This window comes from Magnolia sinica, chromosome 3, assembly GCF_029962835.1.
Source record: "Magnolia sinica isolate HGM2019 chromosome 3, MsV1, whole genome shotgun sequence".
Taxonomy (NCBI): domain Eukaryota; kingdom Viridiplantae; phylum Streptophyta; class Magnoliopsida; order Magnoliales; family Magnoliaceae; genus Magnolia; species Magnolia sinica.
The window spans coordinates 86,011,856-86,035,984 of NC_080575.1; the positions used below are offsets into that span (position 1 = coordinate 86,011,856).

Sequence of the window (24,129 nt, forward strand, 5' to 3'; positions counted from 1 at the left end):
ATCATATAATTCATCAACTATATCACATTCTCAAGTGGAATCATATCACACTATCGTCTCAACCATGTCATGTGCTCAAGTGCAACCTAATCACATAGTCTATCAACCATATCATATCCTTAAGTGTAACCATATCACATTATCATACAACCATATCATATTCTTAGGTGCAAACTCATCACACTATCCATCAATCGTATCACATTCTCAAGTGGATATATACCAGGTCACACTATCATACTACCATACCACATCCTCAAGTGCAACTCCATCACGTTGTCCATCAACCATATCACATTCTTAAGTGGACACATCACACTTACACAACAACATATCATATCCTCAAGTGTAACCTCATCACATAGTCTTTCAATTTCTTTCATTCTTAAGTGAAACCTCATCACACTGTCGTACTACAATATCAATTCCTCAAGTGTAACCTCATCACATAGTCTATCAACTGTATCATATTTTCAAGTGTAACATGATCACACTGTCACACAACCTTAGATTATCCAACGTTATGACATAGTCCATCAACCGTATCACATTTTCAAGTGGAGATCATTTATCACACTCTCATACAATTATATCATATTCTCAAGCACAAATAGTCCATCAACCGTATCACATTCTTCAATTTGGAACCAGTTCACAATGTTATACAATCATATCATATCCGAATGTGTAACCTAATCACATGGTTTATCAACTATATAATATTCTTGAATGTAACCACATCATACTATCACACAACCATATCATATCCTCCAGTGCAACCTCATCACATAGTACGATAACCATATCACATTCTCAAGTGGAACCATATCACACTATCACACAACCATATCATATCCTCAAGCGCAAGCTCATCATATAGTCTATCAACCATATCATATTCTCAAGTGGAACCACTTCACATTATCACACAACCACATCATATCCTCAAGGGTAACCTCATCACTTAGTCCATCAACTATATCACATTCTCAACTGTAACCCCATCATACTGTGACAATATTATATCAACGCGTTAAGTATTATCTCATCACATAGTCCATCAACCGTATCACTTCCACAGATACATGAACCTATTCTGATATAAATTCTACTCTCTCACATGGTATCTACCATTTCTTCCATTTATATTTGAAAAATTTTCAACCCTATAAAAAAAAACACAAAAAACTATTTATCTTACCTGCATTGGGACGCCTTCTAATAATCCAATTCATCATTCTCAACGAGTTATTAGTTCCAGTACACATTTCATGGGCTGCCTTGCAAACATCATACAACTTGCTCCTACAAACATAAGAACAGGCCTTTCGGAAGTGAATTTTCTTTTCTATATCAGGAGCATTCCCTTGGAATTGTAATAGTAGTGCATAGGTAAGGGAGAGTGAGTTAGAAGTAAATAAATTTGAATAGCTAAGAGTCTTGATAAATATGATAATAATTACTCACCCCAAAATACCCTCTACAAGTTAACTTGGAAAAATAAAAGTTTCAATGCACATTTGAAATCCATTTAGCATATTCAAAATTTCAATTCCAGCTCAATTCAGAAATCATTCACAAATTACCAAGGCATTCAGTAAAAGGAGTCACTACAAGAAAAATGGCCTTTACTGGCGTTAAAACCACCGGCAAAGGCCCAGAAAATCATTGGTAAAGCCTTTTCCAGCGGTCAGGTAAGCGCCGGAAAAAGTACCGTTAGTAAAGGCTTTACCGGCGGTTGTGCTGGACGCCCTTATAGGTAAGATTTACTGGCACTTTTATAAGCGCCAGTAAATGCCTTTGGAATAGCCGGTAAAGGCCTGTGTAACCGTCGGTAAAGGCATGTGGAAGTGCCTGTAAAAGGTCTATATATGTGCAAGCCAATGTTTATTATATTTGATTGAAACCTGCATTTTTTTTTTTACAAATTTAAAATTTAAAAGATAATATTAAGTAAATTCCATTGTCGACTTTGTTGCCACACTCGAATCAGCATTTTCACAATTGTTAATTCCTGAAAAAGCACATTCAGAAAATATGTTAGCTTTGTCCTTCGTAAAAACTAATATTGATGGAAGGCAGTTTCAGCCATATATGCAGCCTTTTGTCTATTCATTAAATTACAAAAGTCAAGCCTAGCAATTCCTGTAATTCAGGCCTAGTCATGACCCGTAATGGTCGTAAAATGTGCATGTAACGAGGATTTGTGGGTTCTTCAAAGGAAAGATCTATCAAACCTGAGCTCGGCTATAGCCCATCATTAGCCAACCCTCAAAATAAATATTAAAATAATATTTACAATAAGTTAAATGGTTCCAAATACATTTTTTAAAAAAAAAAAAGAAAAAAAAAGAAGAAGAAATCTATCGATCCAGCTCCCATTCATCCCCGTCTAAATCTTGCAAAACAAAATAGCAAAAAGAAATTAGTTACATCCCAATGCAAAGTAAAGGACAAGTGAAAACTAACAAGAATTTCATGTAGTTCCTTTACAGTACAAGTTGCCTGTACTTGTCTAACCTGAAAACAACCTGAACTACCAGAAATTATGCTCCAGTGAAAAGATGATCCATTGCCTCTACTTGTTGTTCGACTTTTTTTCATCATTGAAATTGAACATTTCCTTTTTCCCATGTTTGTATGGAGGTGAACAAGTTAGCTGAGTGGAATGATGAGAGGATAATTCACTATTGGGACTCATCTTCCCCCTTCATAGTTAATTCCATTGATCTAAATAAAATTCACTTAAGGAAAAGAGTTTGTGTAATGTCACTAATTTTGTACTCTGGACACAAGCAGAGGTTGCTTCAAATGTGGTGGTTTGGATCATATCACCAAGGACTGTGCCGAGAGCTCGACTACAAAGAAGCAAAATCCTAAATACATTTTTTTTTCCTGGTGTTCATGGACCATATCCTCGGTTAAACCCACTCTTCTTTTTTCCTGGTGCTCATGGACCATATCCTTAGTTAATCCCACTCTTCTTTTTTCCTTATGAATTTCTACAATCAACCAAGTGTCTCATCTAATCAGCGGTTCGTTGGAAAATTAAGGAGAAGAGAGAGATAAGTAATTACCTGATCACATGACAAGTTTAGAAGGGCATATGTATCTTAGAAACTAGTCCCACTGGAAACCTGCAATAGTAAAAGGGAAAAATGTGTTAATTAAAGGACACTTCCTCTTTATCATCTAACATTAAAAACACATAAAAAGGTAAATGGAATTGAGTTTCTCTAAGAAAACTTAAGAAAGAAATAAAGGTAAGAAACAAAACTCACCTTCTGTAAGAATGACATAGAGAACTGAGAGCTGAACTGACATAAGCCTCCTATTACAAGTTTACGTTGACAGGGCAATGGCAGAGAGGAAGAAGTGTGCTATTGTCACATGTTTGAAGATAAAGCTAGGCATTTCTAAGACAGATAGAAACAATTAATGCATACACACACAAACAAAAAGATTCAAGGTCTGGAATAGATCCCATAAGAATATATCTACAACCCTGAATCAACAGATCTACTGATAAACCATACCGATCATCCAATTTATTTATGTTATGAGATCCCTGTCAAATTCTATCAGTACAAAAAAGAGTGCCAAAAAAAGAAAAAAGAAAAAATGTGACGAACTAATCTGAAAAGTACATAGAAATCATAATCATAAGAAAAACTCAAGAAAAACAATGCCAATAAAAATAACTAAGTGCATCGTAATAAACTTTTCTTTTTACCGGTGGTCAAAACCATTGGTAAAAGCCCCAAAAAACGCCGGCATTACCTATCCACTTGAGAATGTAATACGATTGATGGACAACGCGATGAGTTTGCACCTGAGGATATGATATGGTTGTATGATAATGTGATGTGGTTACACTTTAGGATATGATATGGTTGATAGACAATATGATTAGGTTGCCCTTGAGCGCATGACATGGTTGAGACGATAGTGTGATGTGATTCCACTTGAGAATATGATACAGTTGATGGGCTATATAATGAGGTTGCACTTGGGGATGCATATGATATGGTTGTGTGATAGTGTGATGTGGTTCCGCTTGAGAATGTGAAACACTTTATGAACTGTGTGATGAGGTTGCACTTCAGGATATGATATGGTGGTGTGACAGTATGGTGTGGTGGATCCACTTGAGAATGTGATACGATTGATAGACTATATGATGAGGTTGCACTTGAGGATATGATATAATTGTGTGAGTGTGAAGTGATTTCACTTAGAAATATGATATAGTTGTTTATTTTGGCGAAGATTACAGTTTATTTTTCTATTTCCAATTTTCAATCTTCATTCATTTAAAACCCTCGAAAGAAAGAACAAATTTTTTTAATAAAAAATAAAAATAAATAAATAAAATAATAATCTTAGGTGATAAAGTAAAAGTAATAGCTACCTACATTATAAGAAAATTGGGCTTTACTGGCAGCCAAAAGTACCCCTAAAAGTTCAAAAAACCGCCAGTAAAGGAATTACCGGCGGTCGTACTCAAGCCGCTAAAGGGGGGCGTCGCTAAATCTTTTACCAGCGGTCTCACATCTTTACCGGCGTTTTTATGACCACCGTTAAAAATAGATACTTTTAGCAGCGCTTATTATCCTCTACCGGCGCTTCTGATGACAGCCAATAAAAAGTGTATAAGCGCCGGTAGAAGTTGTTAAAGCGCTGGTAAAATAAAAATATTATGCATGCATGTTCCTTGATAGTGGAATGATGGAACGGGATTCATATAGCCAACCCAATTAATTGGGATAAGGCTTTGATCTCAGAAAGGTATCCCTTTTCATGTGTGTCTCGGGATTCTAAGGAAGACTACTAGTCTCCCCAACAAAGGGATCTTGCTGAAAATATAAGAAAGCTCTGTGATGTATCTTAACCAGCAACAAGAGAATATGAACCTTTGGGAGGACCCAAAAGAGCCATACCACTCATACCTGTACCTTGATGCAGGTACCAAGGTCCAGTTGAAGCACTCATGTAACATAGCATACTGAAGCCCATATTCTAGCATAAGAAAAAACAAAAATTAAAAGAAACAGGGTGGCATCCAAATCCAATTGAAACAGAAATTGACATGTGACAATTCTTTAAACAATTATTGCTAAAGACATGCAATTTTCCTTTCATATGGGGACAGGTTAGGTTTTGAGACACAATGCTAGTTAGAACTTATCAGTAGTTGGAAGGTAACTTATAATGCATCAAGTTAGAAATATTTCAATTTACCTTGCTTAATATTCTTATATGCCCATTTTCTATTTTTTGAGAATGGAAACGTAGTATTTCAAATCACAAAGTGACAAGTGGGCGCAATCAAATCAATTAAGGTGGGTGGAGATATCAATTCCATGAATGAATGTATAAAATAAATGGGCATGAGAGGGACTTTTTGTGGCCCACCAAAGACAAGGTGATTTACACCATTTGTTATGTTTGTTAAGTACGTCCCAAGACATGTAAAGAACAAAAAAATAAAGAAGGGTTTGATTTTGAATTATTGATGGAGAGTTATGGTTACAGTCTTCATGGTGTTGAGTTATAGTTTTAAAAACTCCATGACTTAAAGCCATGCAACAAATGAGCCAATTCCAACTTCGCCTAAAGTCGAATGATATCCGTCTAGCTCGGGCAAATCGACGCAAACTTCTAAAAATCTTCCCGAAGAGGTTTGCCATGAATCGTTTGGGGCCCATCTGCCAAAATAACTCACCCTTGAGTCATGAGCTCTTTACGCCAGGAGTACAAAGATCTAAAAGACCTTATATAGAAACTTTCATTTTAGATGAATTCAAACATTCCATAAGAATTACCAAGATCATTGATGAGTACAAATGCAACAACAACAGTTCTGCTTTGCTCAGACGTGTGATATTCTCTGTAATTTGGTCATCATATTCATTACTTCCAATAAAAGAAAATTTCAAAATTGAGATGACTGCATGATCATTAAATCCACTTGTGCATTGTACATGCATCCACTATTTTAAACAAGTATATTGGTGACTTCCAACTGTGCATATATGTTGACAACTTTAAAAGATGGGGGAACTACCATTACAAATACCTTACGAATAAACCTCATTACAAATAGAACTTTAAAATGAAATACACCTATCATGGAGAGCAAACAGAACTCCATCTAAAGAGTGAGAGACATCAACCTCAATGCAATCTACTTGAGAAAGAAGGGCAGCACGATATGCATTCATCTGCAAAACATAAAAGGAAAGTTGATTTTTAATTTTTTAATTTTTTTCACTTAATATAACAAATCATTGCAGCCAGTTTTTTATTTTCACAAACCGGACATATATTTCAGTGTATGGGGCTCATGTTGTCTTATCAGTAAATAAAAAATATAATTCACTAACTGCTTGAAAGTTATCATGGGGGTTCAGATTCCCTTTCTTTTTTCAAGAATTTTTGTATCTTGGGACATTTGTGAGTCTCCTGCTAGTAACGAAACAACTAACAAGGACAGGGCTGATGCCCACCTGACAATCTTTGTTTTCTATGCCTACATGCGGCTAAGGTAGCAAGTCAATATGTTAGCATTTGGGTTTTCAAAAAAAAAAATTTATAGAATAAGTTGAGCATACATAGGCATATAACCACTGCATTCCATTTTGCCATGAATTCTACCTGCAAAACAACTAAAAACCAGAAAAATCCAGATATCAACTGATACATATAAAACAATGAATTCTCCATCGAAAGCCACTGCATACAATGAAGGAAACTGTTGGGAGAGAGACGGCCACCCTTAAATTTGCAAGGTTCACCATGATGATTATTTAAAATCCATTCCACCTATTAGATGTCACATCAAAATTTAGGCCTGTGGCCCATGCAATCTAACTAGGAGGAATTGTTGTTCAAACTTCAAATTGCTTGCACTGCTACCATAAAGTAGGCAAATCACATGCTACAACAATAGAACCACAGATAACGGAGCAGGACTGAATAGAACCTTTTCCTTGGAATCCTCAAATCAGGGGAAATGTGAGGGAAAATTGTAGTTTAAGTGTGGTTTTGTAGTTTTACAAATTTCAAATTTAGGATTTGGAAAAGGGCTGTTTGGACACAACAAAATTACAATTTAATTGATGTTCCATAATTTTATAATTCTCAAATTTGGTATTGGGAAAGAGAGTTGTTTCGATGTCATGGTTAGAACTGAATGAGTCATTCTGAATTGCTCAGTAAAAAAACACGTGAAAACAATAACAATTTGTGATAAAGTAACATTGACTTGCAAACAAATTGAATTACGAGCTACCTTCTAATCATAATTATAATGAATAAAATGATATGCTAGTCACTAATGAAGCTTAATAAGACTAATCAGTTCTCAAGTGAGGCGGAAAAATGGACACAACATCATATACATACAAATGATACTAACCATTGAATTGGTAACTTATTATTTGGTTTGGTTACTAGCAACTATATGTAATGCTTTGTTACTCCAGTGGAGATCATGCCATCCATCCACATTGCGACTGTAGTGGAAGAGAATAATTGTAAAATTCTCTGGAAAAAAAAAAACAAAAACTGAATTCCCTGAAATTAGATGAAAATTTGTTTGCTCATATGTACATGACAATGGATGAGAAATATTACCTTCTGAACAATGGCATCAAGAATTTTCTTTTAATTAATACCAGCAGGAATTGCCAATAAGTTCACTATCTTGAGATGTAAAGGCACCATGGGTTGTCAAGAGTTTCTGTTTTTCCACAAGCTATTTCATGCCAAAATTCCTCTTCCAAGTACCTTGCAAGAAGACATCCAGCACTAGAGTATCTTCTAGAAAACACATTGTTTGCCATTTTCTCAAAATCACGGAGGGTATCTTCTAGCAAACAACTTTTGGTTCATGTCCTAATATTAGCTAGTGCAATGGATGGGCAGAGTGGATATAAAACATGACCTGCTGAACATCTAGTCTGAAGTTTCGGGTTTTTGAACGAGGGACCTATTCATATGAGAGTCAGCTCCTGAATTGTACAAACGCCTAATAACAGTCTTATTAACGACAACGGGAATTATAAGGTCCCGATGTATTACAATTAAAGAATTACTGAATTTTAAAGGGGATGTCATTCAATTACTAAACCAATCTTAATTATTAGCTTACACAGCATATTCCACTGTTCAGCTCGTATATACTAAAGGGATGTCATCCAATTCATTCTATTACTCATCACCATGAAAGAATTTAATTCGGTAAGGTTATTACTCCGAGTCAATGTTCTGAAAATGGACTAGATTTTCAGAGTTGTAAGGCCAAAAAAATCAATAGCAAGATCAGTCATCCATGTATTGAACTACAAATTAGATTTTACCAAACAGAAGTCCTTTTGATTCAGCAGAACGGCTTCATGGATAGACTTGGGTTTCCAAAATTTTGAATCAGTGATTACACGGCACCATACCTTTTTGTTCCATTATGGTGTTGAAGCTGCTTGCCTCAACTTTGCCTATAGGACTACTCTGGCTTCATCTGCCACATTTTTCTTCTTGGAAGCAACCTGCATTTCCAAATTACTTTCATTTTGTTGTAACGAAGCAAAAATTAGTTAATGGGTTGCCCCAATTTCCTTCAATCGGAGTAGACCTGTGTCAACTCGGCACATGCATATGACATCCAGACCACATATTAGGTGGAAAACAGTGTACATTATCCAGCCAAAAGTCAGTCCAGAAAAAACATGGAATCTTGTAATTTCACGGAGACACAGAAACAAGATCCTAGGAATCTAAATTTAAAGGAAAACCCAACTAAAATATATGAAAATTTAAATACCTTGTAAATCTTTTGCAATTTCTACAACTCTCGCCTTTTAGCGAGAAAGGAAAATGACCCGATAGAAGAGAGAGAGAGAGAGGAGATGAGACTCCCCTTTTTTTCCTTTTTCTTTTCCCTCCCTTTCCGTTTTCTTTTTCTGGTTTTTTTTTGTTTTTTTTAATAATGGCTTGGAGTCCAAGTTTTCTTTTATTTTTTTTTTAAAGTGAGTGGTGACGTGGACGAATGAGAATCAGGCAATCAGGGAATCCTCTGTTTATTAAACAGAGGATCAGGACTCATTTGAAATTAGTGTTGCCACTAAGGTGGGCCAGGTCCGGCAACCGAAACGTGGTCTTCAAAACCAGACTAAGGCAGGTCAGACAAGTCATGTCAGAGAAAAGCTTTTATACTCCAGCAAAGTATGATGGACGATACGCAGGCACTCAGAATTTACTTAGAAATTGCGCATTTGGTATTTTGGTTCCAATTTAGATGTATCATGGACGTCAACTGCCTGTGCCCCCGGGCCATAGGAAGTTCCTGCGGTTGGAGCTATGTGGGGCCCACATAAGCCTATGACAAATCCACTCTGCTCACTAGTTTTTCAAGCTAACGACAGAACAAGAGTCCAAAAATCACGCAGATCCAAAATTCACCTCGCAAGGCCTCAAGAAACAGCAGGATTGAAAAACTTCGTCGGGCCATGTAAGTTTTGGATCAGGATGATATTTGTAGTTACAGTTTATCCAGATGGTAATAATCTTATGAATGGTTTGGATGACATATAAAAATCATGATTAGTTTCATGAAGGTTTCAACGGTGGACATTTCCATTCTTACTATTTTCTGGTATGTGGCCCACTTGATTTTTGGTCTCCTATATTATTGTTACCTGGAGAAATTGATGGATGGAATAGATTTGTCACAGGCATTTCGATGGGCCTCACATAGCTTCCAACCATAGGAACTTTTTATAACTGGAGGCATAGGCAATTACCGTAGTATATCATGAAACAAAAGCTCGGTTTACCCAACATCCAATGAATGGATTGTTGAAAAGCAACGTGTTCTTTTGCTTTTCTATCCACTAACGAAAAGAGAAAAATAATTGTACCAACCATCATTAAAGTTCGTACGTGAGAAGGGACGCCACTTAGCTGTGACTGAACAATTGATGCAGGCGGGACACAGATCTTGAGGCCCTCCCTCTTCGACGTATGTGTTGTATCTCTGCTATTTATTCATTTTGCTAACTCATTTTAGGTAATGACTCCAATATAAGCATATCCAAATCTCAAGTGAACCATACCACCAGAAACAGTGGCCATTGACCATTAAAAACTTTCTAGGCTACAAAAGTTCCAGATCAAGCTGGTATTTGTGTTTTGCTTTCATTTAAGTTTGGTTGACCTTACCAATAAGTTTGATGACAAATAAACGTTACAATGAACTTTTTCTTGTGGTGTGGTCCAATTGAGATTTGAATCTTTTCATTTTTGAGCCAGTGTCTTAAAATGAGCTGAAAAAATAGATTGACGGTATAGATATACAGCAAGTATGTTGAAGTGGGCCCCATGGTCAGTGTCTCACTCATATCATTGGATCGGGGTCATAGGGAAGTCGCGTCAAAGAACACACACAGATGCTCTTGCTTTTCTGTGTTGGTTTTCTTCCCTCTTTTATCTCTTGCTTTTGCTTTTCAACGCGTGCCCGAATTTTGAGTTGGGGTATTTCCATTCATCCTGGTGAGTCATACCTGATGAACAAGTTAGCTGGAAGATACCATGGAGGCCTCACTCCCATTTTTCCCTGTTGTTTGGCCTATCTGAGTTATCGATCTGACTGATTTTTTGCCCCATAACGTTGCATCAAGGAGGGTACTTGATGGACAGACTAAAATGTCACGCAGACAATATGATGACCCACTGTCATTTATTGTTGTTAGCCCTAGATCAAGGTGTTGTAGAGGATTTCAACCCATTTGGACAATGAAGATTCTAATTCCTTAAGTTAAATTGTTCCACTTTAGAAGGGATCCTGAACTTTGATTTTATGTGACCAAGTATGGTGAGATTTGATTAGGCCACGCATTGTTGTTAGGAACGGGCCCACCTTAAGCATATTTGAAAGGATCAAGTATATACTTGATTGATACCATCTTTGGTAGCGACATGTAGCCCAATTAACTCTTACTACATCAAGTCACCTTGTATGTGACCTTGCCATCACCCATCTTTCCTAGGGTGACATGGTGTGGTAAGATTTGATTAGACCATGTGTCATTGTGAGAGATGAAATTGTTCAAGTATGAACGTAGCTTAACAACTTTCAAACATATCTTGCTGGAGCACTTAGTGGTGGCAGGGTTACCATCGCAGTCCATACCCTTTGGCCATTCCTTTATTCTTTCTTTTGCTTTAGCCAAGCTTGCATTGCCTCCCGGCCAACATGCTTGATGCAGGGATGAATGTGATGAGGTCGATCACCGTCTTCCTCAAGGATAACTACTACGAATCCATGGAGCTTCTCTTGACTAGACTTCTTGAGTCCATGAGAAAAAAATAAGGAAAATAGAAAACAAATTCTATAAAATTTATAATTTGATTGATATTTGAATAAACAAGTTTACATCCCTTTAAATAGGAATACTAAGCCATAGAAAAAGTTTCGGAATCAAACTATAACTAAAACTCCTAGAAATTGCGACTTACTATAAATAGTAAACTAACCATTTATAGACGGTTCGTGATGTTTACTAGCGCGTATGATTTTCGGCCAAAAATAGTGTCCTATTTGGCCAAACCAGAATGTTATCATAATTATTCTACGCACTTTTCATGCTGGGCGCAACTCCTAAAGTCCAACGGATGAAGAGTTATACTAAAACTAAAACTTACTATAAATATTAAAAACGAAAGTAAATGAGATTTTGACTGTTTCATAAATTTAGCGTGAGCAACCCTGCTTAGCGTGGTTGGGTGGCTAAAGTAGCTTGTCCTACCCAAAAATCATATATGGTACGTCCGATAGCTCATTCCCCTTGCGAGATACGTCCATTTTAAATTCTGACGGTCCGGATCACTTCTGCTTCCGATCCACCTTTTCTGATCTGTTTTGGCCATGAAATTATCCACGACCCACTCTACATCAATGCTAAGTAGTACCATTTGAACCGTCCATATTCTCCTATGACCAGCAAGCTATTGGTCCATGGCCAAGCTTCAAAGAGGATCCTAACCTTTTGTTTTAGAGTTGAATGCTAATCATCGGAAGTTTTATTTTCATTTTTCTGTGTTCATCTGCATACACTGGTTGTCACAATCATCTGTTCATCTACACGGTGGATGATGAGCTGCAGCAGAGGCACACACGTTTCTATGCATAGATCCACGTACGGGGTTCATGGTGATGTTTCAGTGACATCCAATCCATAATTCATGTGCGTCCACTTCTATTCTCTTTGGCTTATGAAACGCAGTTTGATCCAAAACTCAGGTGGGCCTCATCTTGTAAAATCATGCCTGACACCTCTAAAATCACATTTCGTGGCCCACCTGAGTTTTGGAATGGCCTTATTTCTTGGGTGTCCATTCATCCTGGTTAGATGCATCTTCTGAATGGATTAGATGGAATATACAAAAAGAGCTGGCCTGAAGACAATCTTGAAGTTTTTAACGGCCTCATCTCAACGTATCCCTGTGGTGTGGCCTAATCAACCTGATTTTGGGGCTCACAGGTGAAAGTAAGTATCAGATGTCACTGGAGCATGACGGTGGGCCTCACATGTCAATTTGATCAAACGATTCCTGGTTGAGAAATGTTCACATGCAAAAACTCCTATGTGAACTTTCTGCACAACGATTTGTTTCCTCCCAGCGTATCATTTTGTGTGAATCATCCAATCTGTTCAAAATGTGGGCTGCACCATAAAGGTCTTTTGAGGAAAAAAATTGGACCAATCTGATCATTAGTAGGCCACAACCATAAAATGAACGTACCCTGGTTCGACATCAATTTCAATGGAGAAACCTACCTAATGAGTAGACCATCCGAGAGAATTTTCCAACTGTATGCCTCACTTTTAACCCACCATTTTTTCTGTGTATCCTTAATTTACTTTCCCAAACGACTACCACGTTGTACGGATGCATTTTTACTGGACGAAATTACCCATCTCCATCCCATGAAACATTCGGGCGGCAGGGGTGCTGCCATTTTCATGAGGTATATGTTGTATCCAAACCGTCCATCTATTTGGCGAGCTTCTAGTAAGGCTTGAGCCAAAAAAACAAAGAGACAAATCTAAAAATCAAGTGGACTACTTCGCAAAAAGCAGTGGGGGATTGAACATCTTACCATTGAAACTCTTTTGGGGTCATAGAAGTTTTAGATCAATATGATATTTGTTTTTCCTCTTCATCCAGGTCTTTTTGACCTTATGAACAGATTAGATGGAAAATAAACATTATGATGGGACCTACAAATGTTTTAACAGTGAAAATCATTATCCCCACAGCTATTTTCGGCGTGCTCCATTTTATCTCTGGATATGATTCATTTTTTTGCTCATGCTCTAAAATGATCTCTATAAATGGACGAACGGTGTGGATATAATAAATAAGTCATTTTGAGGTACATTTAACTAAGTAAAATTGACCGATAACTGAGTGAAATTGGCGGTTAACTGAGTGAATGATCGGAGATGGCGGTATCCCATTCAGGCGTTGAGGTATCGGTTTGCAGCGAAGTTAGGTTTTTCCTATTCCATTCTTTCCCCTCTTTCCAATTCTGACTCCCTTTTATCCGTTTCATGGTCGATGTGGACCAGAAAAAGGATCCGGACCGTAAGAACTTTAAAAAGACGTATCTCGCAAGCTGAAATGAGTTGTTACACGTACCATATATGATTTTAGGGTAGGACGAGCTACTTTACTGACCTAACCCCACTATGCCGGGTTGCACACATTGAATTTGTGAGCTCTCACCTGATTGCGCAATGAAACACGTTTTAATTGCTGACTAAAATTGACCACGAAGTAAGTGAAATTGATCGAGAAGATAGGAAATTGACTGATCTTGAGAGAATTTGACTGATACCTGAGTGAAATTGACTGATATCTGAGTGAAATTGGCCGCGAAGTGAGTGAAATTGACCGTGAAGTAAGTAAAATTGACCGTGAAGTAAGTAAAATTGACCGCGAAGTGAGTGAAATTGGCCACGAAGTGAGTGAAATTTGCCGTGAAGTGAGTGAAATTGACTGTGAAGTAAGTAAAATTGATCGAGAAGTTAGAAAATTGACTGATACCTAAGTGAAACTGGCTGCGAAGTGAGTGAAATTGACCGCGAAGTGAATGAAATTGATCGAGAAGTTAGGAAATTGACCGATACTTGAATGAAATTCACCGATAACCGAGTGAAACTGACCTATACCTGAGTGAAATTGATTAATACCCGAGTGAAATTGATCAATACCTGAGTGAAATTGGTCATGAACTAAGTGAAATTGACCACGAAGTGAGTGAAATTTATCAAGAAGTTAGGAAATTGACCGATACCTGAGTGAAATTCACCGATAACCGAGTGAAATTCACCGATACCTGAGTGAAATTGATTGATACTTGAGTGAAATTCACCGATAATTGAGTGAAATTGACCGATACTTGAGTGAAATTGATCGATACTTGAGTGAAATTAGCCGCGAACTAAGTGAAATTGACCATAAAGTGAGTGAAATTAACCCCGAAGTGACTGAAATTGATCGAGAAGTTAAGAAATTGACCGATACTTAGTGAAATTCACCGATAACTGAGTGAAATTGACCAATAACTAAGTGAAATTGACTGATACCTGAGTGAAATTGGCTATAAACTAAGTGAAATTGACGGCAAAGTAAGTGAAATTGACCGCGGAGTGAGTGAAATTGATCAAGAAGTTAGGAAATTGACCGATACCTAAGTGAAATTGACCAATAACAGAGTGAAATTGACTAATACCTGAGTGCAATTCACCGATAACTGAGTGAAATTGATCAATACCTAAGTGAAGTTAGTCGTGAAGTGAGTGAAATTGACCAATACCTGAGTGAAATTGGCCGCGAATTGAGTAAAATGGACTGCGAAGTGAGTGAAATTGGCCGCGAACTGAGTGAAATTGATCGAGAAGTTAGGAAATTGACCGCGAACTGAGTGAAATTGATCGAAAAGTTAGGAATTTGACCAATACTTGAGTGAAATTCACCGATAACCAAGTGAAATTGACTGTGAACTGAGTGAAATTGACCAATAACTGAGTGAAATTGATCGAGAAGTGAGTGAAGAAGTTATCGGTCAATTTCGACAAGTTCTCAGTCAACACGATGTCAATTTCAAACAGTTATCGGTCAATTTGACTCAGTTCTCGGTCAATTTCATACAGTTCTCGATCAATTTGATTCAGTTCTCGGTCAAGATGTCAATTTTAAGCAGTTATAGGTCAATTTTACGATGTTTGCGGTTAATTTAACTTAGTTTGCAGTCAATTTAACTCAGTTCGCAATCAATTTTAGTAAGTCCTAAGTCTATTTTACTCGGACTTCATTCAATTTCACTTGGGTCTTCGTTTTTTGATATAAAAAGAAGCCTTAATGTGGGCCTAGTGAAGGAAATTACTTTCAACGATAGTAAATTTCTCAAGTTATATGTTGCATATTCTTTTAGGTGGGCCATTTCAACATTTAATTTACCTCATTTTTCAGCTCATGCTATAAAATGTTTAAATAAAATAGCTGGATTGTGGACGATGAGGATATATCATATATAATACGGTGGGGTTCACATAATGAAGTCAAAACTTTGAAATATACTTGTAATTTGTAGCTTCTTTGATGGAGGCACCATTTTCATCATATCTTGAGTTGAGAAAACTCAAAAATGAAGTATGCGGCAAGTGTTTTTTCGACTAAAAGAAAAATAGAAAGAAATTAGAAAATTTCAGGAAATAGATTTTTCGTGGTAGAGTATTCTCGTACTAAGATGAGAAAAAAGAAAAGAAAAGAATTTAGTGTTACGATGGCCAATCACAAAGAGGAAAGAAGAAATCAGAAAATAAAGTTTTTACTACTAGCGTTAAATTGTGTGAAGGAGAGGTAAGGTTTCGGAAATTGTGTTTACCATGGGGGGGCATTTTCGTCCACTGAAAATGCATCCGTGCGACATGGTAATAGTTTGGGACGGACAGAAGACGCTAGCTGGGTAAAAAGTGGGGCATACATATCTCTTTGGTGATTTTTATGTTGAGGCCCACCTTTTTGGTTGATCAGATGTTCCATAGAAATGATACGTTGCAGGGAAAGAAAGGCATGTATGTGAACATTTCTGTTTGATAGGCGGACGACTAGAATTCTTTTTTGAGTAATGCCTTTTCTTTTGCGTTTATTCTGTCCTCAAGTGGATCCAATACAAACATTTTTGAGAAACTGATGTTTTAATCGGCGTGTGGGCCCGCCATGATGTTTTAATCACATCTAATCCGTTCATCATGTAAGACTCCTAATGTTCTTAGTGGCATCCAAAAATACAGCCCCGATCAGAAGCTGAGGTGGGGACACCACATGTATATTGCCATACAGTAAAAACCTTCCATATTGTATGTTGGGCCCACCACTTTTTGTGTATGTCATCTAATCCATTCAAAAGATGCATCTGACTAGGATGATTGGACACTCCAAAAATAGGCCATTAGAAACTTAGGCCACAACACACGATTCACAGAATTTTAGAGGTTTTAAGCATGATTACATTGTGTAAGCCACCTAAATTTTAGATCAACTTGAACTTTAGGAACGTGGGGTCCACCGAAATGTTTGTGGGAAATCCATCTGGTGCATCAGTTTCTCCGGTTCATGTTAGGGTATGATTCAAAAAATGAATTGTAAGACCACACTGTTGGAAACTGTAGGGATGGAAATGCCCACCATTGAAACTGTTCTAGTGCCCACCTTGAATTTTACGTGCCATCCAAATCATTCATAAGGTTATTCTAACTAGGATGAACTGAAAACAAAAATATTAATCTCACCAAAGACATTCGTGGCCCTATAAAGGTTTTGATGGTGGGCGTTTCATCCCCACTATTTTGTTTTGTTTTGTGTGGTCCACTTCAGTATTGGATCTACCTCATTTTTATTTTTAGAATCATGTCTTAACATGAGCTGAAAACATGATGGACTTTGGAATCCAAGTAGAATACAAGGAGAGAATAGGATATTCTGCACATGATGTCAGGTGGGCCACCCACCTTTAACTTTCTTTTGCTTTTTTGGTCTCGTCTTAGCAATTTCTCTTCCTCTCCTCATCTTCTTAAAGTCAAGTCATACAGATATTATTTTTTTTACTTCATTACTCCCAACAATACTTTCATTTCATTCCTCTGCAACCTTTAAAAACCCCATTACCTTACCTCACCATCCATCTACCCATCACATGTCCACATGTGTATGCCCAGCATTTCTCTACATGTGGCATTAGCCCCACTCTTCTACTCAAGGGTACAAGGAATTCGATCGCAATAATCAAAAGGTATGACTAGATTTAAAATCTCTATTTTAACTAATTGTAGAAGTTTGATAATATTTAATGGTGATTTATTGAGCTTAATTAATTAATTTAAACCTTTAAATTTTATTTTTATTTTATTTCTTACTATACTTTTGAAAACTTTAACGACGATGAACCAGAGTATTGAGATGGTCTGATTTTTGGAAAGAAGGCCAAGCATGGGTGGCACACATAATGGATAGGGTAGATTTCATGCACATAAATTTCTTCTCCCCATGAGATTCATCCCGTCAGTCGAGTGTGCCGACTCGTATTTGGACATGAGCCCAAAAATCCAGTTGCTGATCTAAAGAACAGGTGGGAACCTTTCGGACGAGGATATGAACTTAAAACCCTTTAAAATGTGTTGGTATATGTCATCCAATTCATCCATTAGACTTGCCTCACTAATCTTATGGGCCACTCAACGCTGAATTCAGAGATTTTAGGCATGATTTTATACTATTCCCCATTGAATGGCCCACCTGAGCTTCTGAATTGGCAGCAGTTGTTGCATTTGAAAAAAAATGAGGCATATACCTCTACACTGGATCTACTTAGATTTTGATCCGCTTCAATTTCCGGATCATGCCCTAAAATGAGGAGTTGGATTACTTCTTTCTCATCCCTCATGGACTCGTTTTTTTTTTTTCACACGCACACACACCACCACACACTCACGCCCTAGTGGGATTTCACCACCCATGAATACTCGAACCCTTGACCGGGTGTTGAAACTTAAGAGTCTACCACCCGATCGAGCAAGAGCAAGGATCCAGGAGTCGGATTACTTGCGGCCTGGCCTCACCCAATAATGTGTAGCCCTGTGGGGCCCACCTTACTGTATGAATTGTATATTAACGCTGTCCTTTCATTTTGCTGGATCATTTTAGGGAGCCCCATAATAACACATCCAAATATCAGGTGGATCACAGTACCGAAACCGTTGTGATTGACAATTAAAAACCTATCGTAAGCCACAAAAGTTTTGTATCAAGCGTAAATTTATTTTTTTCCTTTCATCCAGACCTTATAATAGGTTGGCAAATGAACATCACTGCAGGCGTATCACCAGTATTTCTTATGGTCTTTGATATAGTACACCTGAGAGTTGGATCTGCTTTATTTTTTTATGTTTTTAGCTTATTCTCTAAAATGAGCTGAAAAAACAGATAGAGAGTGGGGGGATATACAGTAACTACATCGAGGTGAGCCCCACTTTTAGCGCTGCACCGAGTTGGGTGCGACCAGGCACACCGAATCCGCTCGCTAGAAAAATTGACGGATGGCATGGATTTACATCCCATACATTTAGGGTGGGCCCCACGGTCAGGGAAACACCCACTAGGATATTACCGGGATAACACCTAATCCACTCCCGGGCGGGGCGAGGGGGGGCCGGATTGGGTACTATCCCGGCCGTACCTAGCAAGGAACGGACAGGAGCTCGAAAGGGCTACCGTGATGTATGGGTTTTATCTACACCATCCATCCATTTTTCCATATATCATTTTTAGGAAGAAACCCAAAAAAGAGGCAGTTAAAAGCCTCAAGTGGGCCACACGGTGGGGTTTAAACACTTACCGTTGAAAACTTTTCGGGGCATGGAAGTTTTGAGATCAAGATGATATTTGTGTTTTCCCTTCATTCAGATCTATGTGACCTTATGAGCAGGTTGGATAGCAATTAACGGTCATGGTGACTCTTAGGAAGGTTTCAACAGTGGATATCGTTATCAACGCTGCTTCCCGTGGTGTGCTCCACTTTAGCATTGGATTTGCCCCATTTTTGGGTTTATAACCTAAATTAATATGGCCAAATGGATGTACGGTGTGGATAAAACCCATACATCATGGTGGCCCCTTAGAGCCCCTCTTCTCTCTTTAATTTCTTTAGCTTTTTTCCTTTTATCTTTTCTTGACAGTTTCTCTTCCTTCCTCTCCTCAGCTTCTCAGAAGTGAAGTCATATACACAACATTTTCACAGCATTATTTCCAACTGAAGTTCCATTTCATTCCTCTTCAACCTTACTTGCCCATCCATCCATACATCCATCTAGAATGGATTCGTTGGGTCCGGTTATGCAGATCATTCTCCCCTTCTGGGCTCCTGTTTCACGGCAAATCAGTTATTTCAAAGACCTCAGTAAGAACGTAGAGAAATTGAAGAAGGAAATGGATGAACTACAAGACATGCGTGATGAAATTCAAGCTGATGTCGACGATGCTATATCAGTTGGAAAGAGACAGAAGCCCTTAGTGGAGAATTGGCTCAGGGACGTCAGAAAGATCGAAACCCAAGTCGATTCAATAAGATTGGAGTTTGAACAAAGGGGAACAATCTTGAATGGTTGTTGCACGGACCACTTTTCTCGTTATAAATTGAGTAAAAGGGTTGTTAAAAATCTCAAACACATCGAAAACCTCAGAGGAAAAGGTGTATTTGATATGGTGGCTGAGAGCCCTCGCCGGCCCAGGGTGTTGGAGATGCAAACATCATTACCACGAGAACAACAAAGCACGTCTGAGCAAACCATGGAGGAGATATGGAAATGCTTACATGACGACGAGAATGGGGTCGTATGTGTTTATGGGATGGGTGGAATAGGGAAAACCACTATCATGAAAGCCATAAACAATAGGTTCATAGGCACCAGTGACTTCGAAATAGTGATTTGGGTAAGTGTGTCCAAGGATCTCAACTTGGGATTAATACAAAAGAGGATTGGAAAGTACTTGGCTATCAGGTTTGATGATAACGAAGACATCGAAGAGAACAGGGACAGGCTGTTTGCTCGGTTGAAGAATGTGAAATATCTGCTCATCTTAGATGACCTATGGGAAGCATTTATCTTGGATCAAGTCGGAATTCCAAAGCCAGACAAGCATAACAGATGTAAGATCGTGATAACCACCCGATTCATTAAAGTGTGTACTGCAATGGGGGCCAATAAGCTGATTAAAGTCAGGACACTTACGCGTGGGGATGCATCGAATTTGTTCTATGAAAAATGTGGGGATGTGGTTCTTTCATCAGATATTCGACTGGTAGTAGAGAAGGTTGTGGAGGAATGCGGCGGATTACCAATTGCAATTAAAACTGTGGGACAGGCCATGCATTGCAAGGATAAGAAAGAGCTATGGGAGAATGCATTGAGGGCATTGAAAGGATCATCACCTGAGATTCCAGGTATGGAGCGTGAAGTGTTTCTTCCTTTGAAACTTAGCTATGATTGCCTAGAAAATGATAAGATCAAAGCATGTTTCCTGTATTGTTCATTGTTTCCGGAAGATCACGATATAAACATAAATGATCTAGTAACATACTTGGCCATCGAGGAAGGATTCATAGAAAATGTAAATAACTTGGAAGAAGCATCAAACAAGGGGCATGATATCCTTGAAAGAATCAAGGACGCATGCCTCTTGGAGGAAGGGTCCAAAGGAAATGAATATGTTAGAATGCATGTCGTGCTCCGCAACTTAGCTATATGGATCACTTCATCGTCATCATTCATCGAAGGCTCAAAATTCCTTGTGCAAGCTGGGGAGGGACTTGTGCAGCCACCAGAAGAGAAAATGTCAGGAGGGATTGAAAGGATTTCATTGATGTGCAACAAAATAGAATTTCTCCGAATTAAACCCGATTGCCCTAACTTGGTCTCCTTGTTCCTCAATGACAACTGTCAATTACATACCATTCACAGTAGTTTCTTTGAGCTCATGCCGAAACTTCAGATCCTCGATCTAAGTAATACCTTCATTGAATGTCTCCCAGTGTCGTTATCGCAATTGGTGAATCTACGTGTGCTCATTCTAAGATCCTGCAGACGTCTAGTGAAGGCACCACCATTGGAAAATTTGAAGGAACTCCAACTTCTTGATCTCTCATACTCTGGCTTCAAAAACTTGCCTCAAGGCATTGCAAGTTTGGTTAAACTTAAGCGATTGAATCTATCATTTTCTCATCTCGCCATAATTCCCTACAATACGATATATGGGCTAACTAGTCTGGAGGATCTGAGCATGTTGGGGGTGATACACAAGGACAGAACTACTTTCGGCAAGACTGCAAACATGACACACCTGAGTTCTTTAAGAATCAGCATGTCCCATCTTAATGGCTTCATGGCAAGTGATATGTTCCATCAATGGTTTTCGGGCTTGAGAAGATTCAATGTTCAAGTTGGCTATGAAAGGAATGAGGAAGTCATGTGCTTGTCTGATAAGGAGATATGCATCCGTGGATGTGATAATTTCGCCTGCGGGATTGAGGGTTTCATAAAACTTGCAATCACTGTACGCTTCCAAGAATGCAAAGGTCTAACAAGTCTTTCTCAGTTAGTAGGTGATTCGAAGAGTTTAAGACATCTTGTAGTCTTTGGATTCAGTGGATTGGAATGCATTATAGACTGGAGAAAGGTAGGAGATGATGCATTGGAATGTTTACGGGAGTTAGATCTCTGTAATTTACCAAACTTGGAGAAGGTATTTGATGGTGGAGCGCCTCCCCCGAACACTCGCTTTCAAAACCTAAGAAGAGTACAGCTTCAAGATTGTCCCAATTTAAGGTGTCTCTTCTCCTCGAGTATGGTCGAACATCTACATCAGTTAGAGTTGCTTCAAGTATTCGATTGTCCCGAAATGCAGGAGATTATAGAAGGTGACATGCTGCCTGATAATTCATTTCCAAGATTATGCTTCCTACGGTTGCAGAATTTATCGAAATTAGCAAGCATTTTTAGCCAGAGATTTATTTTTATATCTTTGGAAAAGATCTATGTACGTTCGTGTCCTAGATTGAAGAAGCTCCCTCTTTTCTGCTCAAGCATCTATGAAATAAAAGGAGAAATAAAAGGCGAGAAGGAATGGTGGGAAGGATTAGAGTGGGAAGACGAGAACTCCAAGTCTCTCTACTCCAGAATTTACCAGAGTCCTCATTCTTTTATCTAGAAAGGGTGAAGTGGATTTCTGTCATTAGCTCAGGTGAAGTACATTTCTTTCGTTAGCTCATGTTTTACGTTGTGACAAAATATCGTTAAGATTTTTAGAAGCTCAAGATACTTTCACAGGAAATTAATAAAGTGATAATATCTTGAGATTTTCAAAATCTTAGAATATTTTAGAGTTTTGCAGGTATATCACAAAATTTACCATTATAAAGGAATTTATTTTATGATCACATATTTAAAATTTTGGAATTATTTTTTAGTTTATAATAAATATTCTTTAATATTTTATTTTCAGGAAGATTTCTGGATAATATCACAAGAAGAACAGGAAACTCTAAAATCTCCTGAGATATTCCCATTGCTAGAAATTGTTAAGAATGTGATTTTTCACTATCTGTTTTATATTTACTTTGCAGGTTTTATTGTATTAATTATTGCCTTTACAATCGCACCCTCTTACGTGTAGAAGCATTTTGGCCGTTCACTCTTCCAGGCTTGATGCCACCAGGGGTGTCCCAACGTGGATTGCATGGTTACCCCAACACCACCTATCTTGTCCGTGATATGGCTTGATACGATTTGAGCTGCTATTAAAGATGGGCCACCCAAAACATGTTTGTTCAGGACTTGGAGTCGGCAGTGACCCCTTCAATAATGAGACAGTGCAAGAAAAGCTGTGTGGCCCAACCATGATGTATATATTTTAGTTCTTCCTCTCCCTGTCCGAATTCTTTTTCTTCAAGAAACAGACTCAAAAAATCATGTCCTTAAAGCTATTAAAGCTACAATAAGCACAAATAAAACGAGTTCCTTTGGAATAGAGTGGGATTTGACCCCCCTAGTACTCACGTCGGTGCTCATCGGTGCCGGACAAGTTTTGTGGGCCCACCATGATATATGTGTTTCTATCCATGCCATCCATCCATTTTACAAGTTCATTTTAAGGCATGATCCCAAAAATAAGGCAGATCCAAATCTTAGGTGGACCATATGCCATAGGAAACAATGCCGACTGAATTCTTGCAAAAGCTTCCTAGGACTCACTATAATTTTTATTTGCCATCCAACTTGTTGATTAGGACACACGGACCCCCGAATGAAGGGGAAAACACAAATATCAGCTTAATCTACCTGAGAATTGGATCTACCTCAATTTTGGGCGTATGCCCTAAAATGACCGGTAAAATGGATGGACAACTTCGATAAAAAAACATACATCATGGTGGGGCCCACAACTTTTCCTGACATGATTTCTTGAGTTTGTTCACTTAGAGAAAAAGAATTTGGCATTTTGAGTTTTGTTTGCTTGGAGGATTGAATTTGGTATTTTGAGTTTTGTTTCTATGAGTCTTTTGAGGTTGCTTGTATGATAAAGGTGGGATATTTGTGATTTTGTGGGGTGGGATTGATTTCAAGTTTCTGCATATGGGTTTTGTTCTTGAGAGGATTTTGAATGGATAAAAAGGTGGAAATTTTGAATATTTGAAATGGTCTTATTGAGGTGGAATTTCAATTTTTTTTTTTTTTTTTACAGCTAAGTTTTTGCTTAGTGATTTTTCTTGGGCTTTTGAATGAAGAAGATAAAAAAAGCTTATCCTTTTTTGCTTTAGTTCCCATAGAAATGGTGGTTCCGAAAGGAGAATTTCAAGTAAAAGGTTTTCTTGTTGTGTTGCAATTGTTTCTCAATTGGGCTTTTATTGTTGTGTTTATGTTGGTTTTGTAGGGAATTTCACGTGGATGTTGCTGGCTTTGGGCTATGGTAGTTTTGGTATATTATCTTTTACAGTGAGAAAAGGGT

The 24,129-nt window shown here is 38.0% G+C and overlaps 1 protein-coding gene and 1 long non-coding RNA gene across 4 annotated transcripts; one reads left to right on the forward strand and one right to left on the reverse strand.

Moving 5' to 3' along the window:
• Positions 1–3,037: 3,037 nt before the first annotated feature.
• LOC131238611 (uncharacterized) lies at positions 3,038–7,980 on the reverse strand. The gene is made up of 5 exons (XR_009167976.1): positions 7,639–7,980; positions 7,421–7,517; positions 6,615–6,668; positions 6,127–6,224; positions 3,038–3,137 (listed from the first exon to the last, which is right to left on the reverse strand). It is a non-coding gene; the product is annotated as an uncharacterized LOC131238611 (long non-coding RNA).
• A 9,174-nt stretch (positions 7,981–17,154) lies between these two features.
• LOC131240121 (disease resistance protein RFL1-like) lies at positions 17,155–24,120 on the forward strand. Of its 3 annotated transcripts, none has more exons than XM_058238179.1 (3): positions 17,155–17,362; positions 19,328–22,365; positions 24,055–24,120. In XM_058238179.1, exon 2 carries the CDS (start codon positions 19,441–19,443, stop codon positions 22,330–22,332), a length of 2,892 nt encoding a protein of 963 aa, XP_058094162.1. In that variant the 5' UTR covers positions 17,155–17,362; positions 19,328–19,440; the 3' UTR covers positions 22,333–22,365; positions 24,055–24,120. The 3 variants fall into 3 exon arrangements, with proteins under 3 accessions (XP_058094162.1, XP_058094161.1, XP_058094163.1); XM_058238178.1 differs by lacking the exon at positions 24,055–24,120 and adding an exon at positions 22,748–22,859; XM_058238180.1 differs by lacking the exon at positions 24,055–24,120 and adding an exon at positions 22,627–22,747.
• The last annotated feature ends 9 nt before the right edge of the window (positions 24,121–24,129 follow it).

Coding starts and splice junctions, on each gene's coding strand:
- LOC131240121 (XM_058238179.1), top strand. CDS start 19,441: ATGGATTCGTTGGGTCCGGTTATGCAGATCATTCTCCCCTTCTGGGCT.